General features: G+C 42.8%; 1 protein-coding gene across 1 annotated transcript in view; it reads left to right on the top strand.

The window, feature by feature from the left end:
- The first annotated feature begins 231 nt into the window (after positions 1-231).
- The window catches only part of LOC124256550 (perlucin-like), a 29896-nt gene continuing 19176 nt past the window's right edge, over positions 232-10951 (top strand). The window contains exons 1-2 of the mRNA XM_046690534.1: positions 232-365; positions 1149-1237. Of these exons, the coding sequence (XP_046546490.1) occupies positions 305-365; positions 1149-1237 (150 nt within the window). The 5' untranslated portion in view covers positions 232-304. The remainder of the gene's footprint in view (positions 366-1148; positions 1238-10951) is intronic.

Genomic DNA, 10951 nt, shown 5'->3' with positions numbered 1-10951 from the left:
TGACCCCCTATCTCCCCAGAACAAAATGGGTGACACACACCCCTTAAAATCATCATCTTCCTAACCCCAACCCACCACCACCCAACCCCAACCCTAACCCTAGCCATAACTTATGAAAAGTCCGTAAGTGACAACCGCATTTCCCTTCAGGAAAAGTATTTCATTGGTTCAGCACATGTCTTGGTAAATCAACGTCCTTGTTGGGATACTTAAAAGCTGCACATTGTGTCTAAAGACAAACGCGGCGAATTACGGTGCTACGTTGACACACCAGTGTCCACAATCAGCATTGTCTCCAAGCAGTATGAGTCCCGGACTGGTGTTTGTCTTACTGTGCGCACTGGCATCAGTAACTGCTGCTGAAGGTAAATATTTTCATCATAATATTTCAATTTTAGCTCACCTTACTGAGAGTCAGCTGAACCTATGTGAGTCGCTTGTCCGGAATCTGTCGAATAACACTGCACCGTTGAATCGTCATATTTCTGAAACAAACTTGAAATTGTTAAAAAGATCTGATTTCAATATGGCCGTCAAAGCGCAAATGGTCTGTATTTCCTGATATTTTTCTTCTCTTGGCATTTACATGTTTTGAACACGCTCTTTCATTATCTTAAAATGCATTTCTTCGCAATGTAACCATTTTCTCCGTTACAATCAGACAAATCAAGGAAGTTGTAATTTGAGATGTCTTACTTCTTTTGATTTCATAAAGTTCATTTTCTTTAAATCTATAGGTCATAGTTTGAAATTTGCTAGGAAGTACTGCAATTTTGAAACGATGGTGTCATAGTCCCACGTATGTTCTTACATATGTTTCTAACAATGAGGGGCGGTGGCGTTCGCTCGTTACGCCGCCGAAGACCCGGGCTAGATTCCCCATGCAATGTATGAAGCTCATTTCTGGTGTTCCCCGCCTTGATATTGCTGGAATATTGATAAAAGCGGCGTAATACCATACTCACTCACACACCTCTTCACTCACCTAACAATGAAAATGTTAAGTGTATTAACACGAAGCCACCGCCACTAAGCAGATACATGTATGTTTTAACGTGCTCCGCTTTGGAGCTCAATGTTGTAGTATGTGGAATTCCAATGTTCAATAACCAACAGTTGAATATTTAGTCTGCTGAATTGTGTTGCAGATACGCCTCGGTGTCCTAGGGGATTCCTTGAGCACGGATCTTCTTGCTATTGGTTCTCCAACATAGAGGGATCATTTGCTGAGGCAAGTGTAAGTATGTAACTCTAATATTTAGATAAGTGAGGTGAAATTGGGTTTTACGTCGTACTTGAGAATATTTCGCTCATATGACGACGTGCATGCGTGTGTATGTGTATGTGCGGCTGCTTGTATTAGCCCACTGAGATACCATGCCGCAGTGAAGCATGAATATCCCCCTCAGACACATTATACTGACTTCGAGCTGACCAGTCCTTGCTGTAGCCATTAATGCCGAACGCCAGGCAGGGACCAACAAGTACCATATTTTAACGTCTTTTGGTATGACGCGGTCGGGGATCGAACCCGCGACCTTCAGCTCTCCGGGCGGACGCTCTAACCACTACACCACGGAGGCGGTGTATTTAGACAGAAACTTCACGACACGTAAGCATCCGGCTTTATTGAGCTGGAATCTTAAACCTTATAGAAGTCACTGGTGTACGCTGAACCAGCTATACGGTATCACCAAGCATATTCGAATCTCCAAACATGTTTCACTGTCTAATTACTTTGAAATCACTAAGCATGATGAAATAAATAAACATTTTGAAATTACTAAACATTTTGGAATCACTAAGCACGTAGATATCGCTGAGCATGTTGAAATTACTAGGCATTTTGGAATCACTAAAATTGTTGATATCATTAAGCATGTTGAAATTCCTAAACATTTTGGAATTCCTAAGTTTGTTGAAATCGCTGGATTTTCTGATGCATGTTAAAAGCGGTTGAAGTAAGATCCCCCAATAATATTCAACATTAAGTATCACATAGACATAAATGTTCTTATGATCAGGTGTATCACTTTATTTATAAGAACATATACAATATACAACAAAAGCATGCACATATGTACACATTTCAATAGCCAGTATAGGGAAAGTGCGTCACAATACTAATGCCACAAGATTACACAATCTACTATTTAAATGGACGTACAGCACTTCATCTTCTTGCGTGGTGGTTTTGGTATCTTTGGCGTTAACACTGGCGTGGTAGGTTTTCTGGGAGCAGTTCCAATGGATAGATTCACCTCTTCTTCTCTTGATTGTGAACTTATAGTTTCGAAAAACTGGATACTGGCCACCTCTTCCATTGGGAATGAACTTGACTTCACGTGTTGGTTAGCAATCATGACTCATTTGATGATCGACCGTACACATCATTATTATATACTAATGGTAAAAAGTGTTCACTAAATTTTAAAAACAATAAATCAAAGACCACAGTTCATGAACACCGTTCACCTGGACAGGGCTAGATTGTGTTGGTTAGTCCCCGACCGTACACATCACCAAATTTCACAGTGAGCAGTATAATCACTTGGCCGTAAACACTAATCTTTCCTATCCTTTGTAATAACTCTAGGGTGGTGGGTAAATGAGAATGAACCGCAGTAAGAGGCGACGGTCGGGATCGGACGGTCAGACTCAATGATTTAGTTGATGCATGTCATTGTGAGCCAATTTCCAAGAACGAAGCACCTATCTGTCTGGTCCAGACTTGATTATTTACAGACCGGCGTCAAATGGCTGGAATGTGGCCGCGTTTCGTTCTATGACAAACAGAAAAACATCCACACATTTCAGAAGCTAATGTGCTGCATTACAAATGTCATTGGATAAAACGATTAAAAATTAATAATTAATATCAGTTAAATAATCTGTCTGCACCACTCTATAATGGCGATGGTTTTACCTCGTAAATATCATAGGCAAGAGTTAATTAACTGTTATCAAATAGTGATAACACCATATGTCGGGAATGTCTGCATGACACCTCCTGCCCATAGAACCAAGAAGCCTGCAGATCAGGTTACCGATATACAAGTTACCGCTCACGTATTTCACGCTACTCCAACGCTCAAGTCGATTTGGTGGAAGTAAAATGACGCGAACATCGCGCCCTCTTGCACGGATTTCGGCAGGTCATAAGTGTAAACCAGGAATTTGTTTGGTGCACAATTTTCGTTCCTTGAACCGAATGTTTTTCCATTCTGCCTAGCCCCGTCTGCAATGCTAAAGCACTAAATGAAGCAAGTCTAGATTTCCTCAGGTTCGGAATTTCCCTTCTTACTAGGGCTCCTTTTCAAATTAAAATGAATTGTTTGTTTGTCGTTGGGTTTGATGCTTTGGAGGTCGCCTTCGCCGGTTGGCATGTCGGCAGACCTATCCCTCCTTGGGATGCGTGGGGACTCATGGGTGTGGTGGCTGTGTCCCTCCTTGGGACTCTTGGGGCTGGACCGGGTTGTCTTTGTGGCGTTGGGTCTGGGCGTCTCTCCTTTTTTTTTTTTTGAGTGGACACGGCCACTCCCCTGTTCACACTCTGAAAGCAGGGGAGTGGCCGTGTCCGCTCCTTCTGTCACTCTGGGGAGCAGACACGGCCGCTCCCCTGCTGTCACTCTGGGGAGTAGACACGGCCATCACTCCCCTGCTATCACTCCTCCTTTCACTCTGGGGAGCGGACATGGCCATTCCCTTGCTCTCACCTTGGAAGGTGGACATGGCCACTCCCATGCTCTCATTCTGCTCTATCACCCTGGGGAGCGGACACGGCCACTCCCCTGCTGTTACTCTAGGGGGTGGACACGGCCACACCCTGTTTCAAGACCCTCTTTGGGACGCATGGTGGACTGGTGGACCAGTCTGGCAACCGGGCGTTATGACAGGCTGTGCGACCGGCGTGAGCGTGGTGGGGGGAGCCTGGGTGAAATTGTCTCCCTGTTCTGGCTGGGCTGGTCCTCTGAGGTCAGGAGCTTGGGTGGTATAATCTCCTTGGCGCCCTCGAGCAAACTGAAGACTGGCTTGATTGATATAATTTCTTTTTAGATATACTGACATAGCTCACTTTCCAAGAGGAAATTGGCTAACGGTCTGTACATTGCAAGGTGCTCTGCGGGAGCCAGCAGTCGCATGGCTGTCAATGTACCTATCCCTGTTTCCTCCCTGAGTGTTTGCCTGGTTGTGTCAAACCGCTGGCAATCCAGCATAATGTGAGGGACTGTAGCTTTGGTGTGACATGTTTGACAGTTTTTATATGAGGTTTTGGTGCTACCTAGTCTTAGGCGGGTGATCATGATGTCGACTCGCCTGTTTTGTGAGGGAGTAGTTCGCGTCCCTTTCACACTGGGGCGGAGTCCATGATACCATCTGCCTTTGTCTGAGGTGTCCCATTGCCTCTGCAACTTGCTAGTGATCGAACCTTGGATCATACTTCGAATTTCGCTTTTTGAGTAAGGATGATCCAGTGACACGTCCAATTCTAGCGCCTGTTTAGCTAGTTTGTCAGCTCTCTCATTACCGGGAATGTCTATGTGAGATGGTATCCAGCACAGTGTGATATCTTTCTCATTTTCCCTGCTTAGTTTCTGAATGAGAACCAAAATGTCTCGGATGGTGTCAGGTGTACTGCTCGAATGCTTAGTTGCCAGCGACTGTAGTGCACTGAGAGAGTCAGAGAGGATGACCACTCTTTCTCTCTAAGGTTTTCACTGTACCTTAGTGCATGGTGTATGGCTTCTAGCTCCGCTGTGTAGACTGACTGTCCGTCAGGGAGGCGGACCGAGATTGTTTGTTTGGTAGAGGCTGTGTATATCTTGATACCATAGGCGGTTCTATTTCTCACAGGATCCTTGGATCCGTCAGTATATATGTGAGCCGAGTCTTCGTAAAGTGAGTCAATCCTACTAAGCGCAATGCTTCGTAGCAACATTGGGTTCTCACTTTTAGGCACTTCTTTTGTGAGAGTGGTATCGACATTGGGTGATTTAAATTCCCATGGGGGACATTGCACAGTCATTTGACATGTTGGAGGCTCTACCCGGTCGCATCCGTGTTCTCGCCTAAGCTGAATGACTCTGAGCCCGCCTGGTGTTATATCAGGTCTCTTTTGGAGCCATGCTTTTATGCGTCCACGGCAGAGTTTCTCTTCCAATAGTCTAGAGACGAGTGGATTGGAGCAGCGACTCCAATAGTTCAATGTCATCTTCTCACGCCTGAGTTTGAGTGGTAGCTCCCCAGTTTCCACTAGTAGGGCCTGGTGGGAGGTATGGGGCGCCGCGCCCGTAACCAGTTTAAGAGCACGATATTGAATCGTTTCAAGCCGGTTTAGAACCGTTTTGGAGGCGCTGTGGTATGCTTCACACCCATAGTCTATTGTGCTTCTGATGAGGGTCTTATATAGGGTCAGGAGAGTATCGCTGTTTGCTCCCCAAGAGCTGCCGGATGCAGCTCTTATTGCATTGAGGTCTTTCTGACACCTATGGGCTATGCTGTCTATGTGTTTTGCCCATGTGAGATGTTGGTCGAAAGTAACCCCGAGGATTTCTCAAATTTGACCGTTTTGCCCTTGAGTTTGAGACTCAGTGTGTTGCATATTCTGCTACCCTTCCGCTTGAATACCACTCCGATTGTTTTCTCAGGTGAGATGGTAAATCCCCATTTGTCGCACCATTTTTCCACACCATCGAGGGTTTTCTGGATCAGAGCCTGGATCTTGAGAACATCTCGATGTCTAACCCAAACAGCCCCATCGTCAGCGAACTTAGAGGTGTTGATGTTATCGTCCTTTCGGACATGTTCAAATAGGTCATCAATCATGATGTTGAAGAGTGTGGGACTGATAATGCTTCCTTGCGGTGTGCCATTATCTAACCTGTGTCGATCAGACAGGTGGTCTCCAACTAAGACTGATATTGACCTTTCTTGCAGAAAACTTTGAACATAATTTGCCAATTTCCCTTGTACACCAACATTCTCTAGTTTTTGGAGGAGTCCATCGTGCCATACCATGTCAAAGGCTTTGCTGAAGTCTAAAAGAGACAGCAGCTAGGTACTGCTTCTGACCTGGGCTAATCTGATATCATTTTCCAGTCGGAAAATGTGGTCAAGACATGAGCGGTTTGATCTGTAACCGCTCTGGTCATGGGATAAGAGTGCGTTTGTCTCAAGGTGGTGCTTTATGCGAATGTTCACCATTGCCTCCATACTCTTGCACAGATTTGATGTGAGGGATATTGGGCGATATGAGTTGGCCGATGCCTCCTCCTTCCCTGGTTTGAGCAGAGGTATTACTGCTGCATGCTTCCATGCTGCAGGTACCTCCCCCTGATCCCAAATCAAATTGTACTATAGACCGATCCAGTCCCGACCACTTCGTTTTTGACGTTAGGGGGGACAACCACGGACTAATCACAATGGCGTCACCGCCGGCGAAACGTACGTGATTGCAAATGTTGTTGATGAATTATGCTTGTTGTACTTTGGCATCCGTCGTTTGTGAATGATATTTTAAAAAGAAAGTTATACGTATTTTATTTTCAATATATTTTAGTTGACAGGTTGTATAATTGACGAGTGAAAAAGTAGTTAGATCTACATGCCCGATGAAAAATCGTCTCAGCCAGCTGCTGAGACTGGGAAGCGTATTTTCTACCAAATAATCTATCCGGCAATTCACGTTCGTCTAACATATTAGCAGGGTAAAGGTAACTGAATTGTGTTTGTTGTTTTTTTCTCAAAAATTCCCATCGTAATATTATAAAAACCGTGAACACAACCACATGTTCAAGTTACAGATCGTTCCGGTATCTATAAAAAAAATTGTCAAAACTGCGCGTGCCACCTTTATTTATTTATCCGTTGTTCAGCTTTAAGTTTGTGAAAACTTGGGTTTCTACCTTTCAAGGGACAACGCAGGAAAGCAGTATCCCGGTCTACTACTTCGTCCACCTTGTTTGTCTGTATATATATTATCTGGAAAACGTTACTGGACTTGTTAACACTGAATATAAGGAAATCCATTTTTTAAATAATCCTTTCCAATTTATTATGTGTACTTTGTTATGGAATCCTAATCTACAAACCTCCACTATAATGGACTTCATGAACTGCCAGCATTTATCTACAGGTATGTCACACCACCATAAACACAAAGAATCCAAGATACAGTCTGCACCTGTACACTGACACATCTTCCATAAATAGGAAACGTGTGATGCAAAATCTTTGAACAGAGGATCCACAGTTATACGTACAATTAACTAGCATTGATACAGAATGTTACACAACATACCAATATACTGCTTTTTCTTCAGAGATATTTAACTGCTAACTACTATTGTAAACAAGAGGCAAAGAATATATTCAAAGTTTAAAGTTATTTGTCAATAAAATTACATATTGACATAATTGCTTCTTAGACAATGATATTCTTTGTTTTATTAGATCTGACACCATATACCTTAGGGAAATAACACTAATTCTGATCTATTTCCTTTTCTGAGATACTTACTAGTGTCATCAAACTATATTATAGTTGCTTAAAATAAAAGTCATAACAAAAGTTTAGGAAAACATACATGAAAATGTCCTGAAGCTTTCACCTCCTGCAATTAAACCAGTGTGAAATTGAATATGAATTTAAGTCTGTTTTCCAAATAAGCACCAACAAACCTTGTACAATTTGTCCAAAAACAACATCTTAATAAACACTACTTTTGCTCAGTCTTCAAATATTGGTAACCTCCTCAAAAGCTGATGAATTCTAAGAAGTATTACATGAAATCGGGATTGAATGTCATGTTTCAATATCCATTCCAGTTACTTGAACAGTCAACTTAGAATTCTGTAAGTTACTTGGTTCCATGACTGAATAATGCCTGGGTGTGACCAAAACGTAGCCTTTGTTTTTCTTTCAAATTCTCTTGATGTTGAAATAACTTTATTATGAGTCACTCTCTGAATAAACATATTATTTAAAGACCAAATATAACTTAAAACAAACTAGCTATCTTAAGCTGCGTTTACATGACACCTATTTGCCCCCGGGGTATTTTACCCCCCGTGGGCTAATTTACCCCCAGGGGCAAAGGGCAAAAGAATTTGCGTTTACATGGGTTTTAAGACAGGGGTGGGTATTCATCATTCTCATTTCAATCTGACCATAGACAGGTACAGGCGGCTGTCAAAGAAAAGGAGAAGAAACAGAATTTTAGAAGTTATGGTGTTATGTGTGACATCCACATTACACAGTGAGCGAAGTGTATGGGAACGAGAAAGAAGTCGACACTGGTGGGAAGTGACAGTACAGACATTTGATGATGATCGGTGGAGAGAGAACTTCCGGATGTCAAAGGCAATGTTCAATCTTCCCTGTCAAAAACTGCGACAACATCTTGAAAAAACAATCCAGAATTCGCCAAGCTCTTTGTCTTGAACACAGAGTCGCAGTTGCAGTATATTTTCTCGCTACAACAGGAGAATATCGCACCATCGCCAATCTTTTTGGAATACACAAGTCCACTGTGTGCTGCATTGTGCATGAGGTGTGTAATGCCATTTACACACACACATTCCCTGCTGTGGTCAAGTTCCCTCAAGATGAAGAACTTAAAAGAGTTATTTCAGGGTTCCAACAGAAATGGAACTTTCCAAATTGTGGAGGTGCTATAGATGCAACACACATTCCAATTGTGGCCCCGCAGCAGTTCCACTCTGATTATGTGAATAGAAAAGGGTTCTATTCAATTATCATGCAAGCTGTTTGCGATGATAAGTACAGGTTCACTGATGTCTGCATAGGCTGGCCAGGTAGAGTTCACGATGCGCGGGTGTTCTCAAACTCTAAGCTGAGGGCTTTGGAAGATAGTGGTGAGATATTACCGCAAACAGCAGAGATGATGGACAGTGTAGGCCCTGCTGATCATAAAGTGGATATGCCCGTTGTCATCATCGCAGACCCTGCGTACTCTATGTTTCCTCGGCTACTGAAACCATATAGCAACAGAGGGTCTCTCACAGAAGAACAATCTTACTTCAACTACAGACTGAGCAGTGCACGCATGACTATTGAAAACACATTTGGCCGCTTTAAGATGCGATGGAGACGTTTCTCTAAGCGCATTGATGTGCATGTGGAGTTTGTGCCAGTACTTACTGCAGCTTCAGTTGCCTTGCAGAACATGTGCGAAAATGAGCACGAGTTATTTGACCCAGACTGGCTGCAGGACGTAGATGTTGGAGCAGGAGAGAGTGGACAACAAGTTCATCCAGATCCAGTCACTGGATCAGCTCTTCGAGAAGCACTCACTGCACAGTTTGCCAATGATAGACAGTGAAGCTTTTCTGACGAACATTTGAGACAGTGATTTCTCTATTCTTGTTCATTCAATTAACAAATAGATGTCATCAAAACATTTCTTTATTTGAAGCTTTTAAAAGAACAATACATGACTTGAGAACAAGAGTTTTGTTTTGCAAACATGATTAAATTTAAGAAATAAACTGCAACCTGCAAACAGAACACTGTTATTATTTGTTCTTAAACATTAAAGTAGGTGAAAAAGTCAGTCACAAATTATTAATACTGCTGCCATTAGTTATATAGGTAGTAATTTCCCAATTCAGTCAAACAATGGATAGGTAAAGACGACTTTCGCAGCTTGAAACATACGAATTCCTTGTTTACCAGAATTCAATCTAGAGCTAAATTAAGTAGTGATCCAAACATTACTTCAGCCTTCATTTGAAAACAAGAGTTAAGTTGCATTCGGAACAAACAGAAATAAAATCTAACTTGCATAAACACACTGCATTCTTAGCAATTTTCTAAAAATTCACACTCAGTGAGCAAGTCAGTCACAGGTTATAAAAACTGCTGCCATCAGTGTTGTGGATAACACTACCACGGCTTCTCCTGGGATCTTGGATGGGGGTTATGTCTACCTCTGAGTAATCTGATATGCGGTCGCCTGGTGGAGTTGCAGTGCTTGTGCTGGGCACTGGCTGCTTGTAGTCATCCGAACCCTGGCTGTAAGATGGCACTGGGTGGACTGAAGCTTGACCTGGAAGCATAGCTGCCTGCAGAGGAAACTGTGGTCTGCTACTCATGATCAGTTGGAGCATTCGCAGTTGGTGGTCTCTGTCTGCTGTTCGCTGTTTCTCCTCTCTGTCAAGTTTTTTCAGTTCAAACTCTCTCCTGTGAGCCTCGTCATGTATTTTCTTCATTTCAAGTTCAATCCTTTTCTTTTCTAATTCAACTTGACTCGCTTCAATACTTTCATTTGACTTAGTGAATCTGTCCATTACAGTCTCTAAAGATGCTTGAAAGCGGCTTTTTCTTTGTTTTCCCCTCTGCTTTGTTGTTTTAGTTTCGATTATTGCCTCTTCTTTTGTTTGTGGTTCAGCATATGATTTATCATCCTTGTTTTCGATTCCTGAGACATCTATGTCCAAATCCTCACCCTCGAGCAGAGGTATGACATCTTCCATCTCCTCAGAAGCAGGATCACCACCATCAGCAGCAGCATCAGAGTCTTCTGCATCTGATACTGGTGGTTTAAGACTCTGGATCACCTTTCCAGGAGAGGTGGCTGGCCTTATCTCCAGTATTTCATTCATTTCCTTGTAGAATTTACACGTTCTGCGTGATTGTCCACTTTTCTTCAGTGCATCACGGCATTGTCTGTACGATTTTTTGAGAGTTTTCATCCTCTCCTTACACTGAAACCTCGTTCTCTCATAACCCATGTCATGTAAAGCATTGCTGATTTTGCTGTATACAGCATTGTCTGCTTTCGAGGGACTATCCAGTTGGGATTGTGCTTTCAAATCACTCCAAATACTTAGAAGGCACTTTGTGCTATCATCGCACCACGAATTACCCCGCGAGCACTTCTTCTTTGGTGGCATTTTCACTTCCTCAAAGTGCACAAGAGTGTTGGTA

Source organism: Haliotis rubra, unplaced genomic scaffold (assembly GCF_003918875.1).
Source record: "Haliotis rubra isolate DU_JTF1 unplaced genomic scaffold, ASM391887v1 Scf63, whole genome shotgun sequence".
NCBI lineage: Eukaryota > Metazoa > Mollusca > Gastropoda > Lepetellida > Haliotidae > Haliotis > Haliotis rubra.
This window is presented reverse-complemented; position numbering and strand designations above follow the sequence as displayed.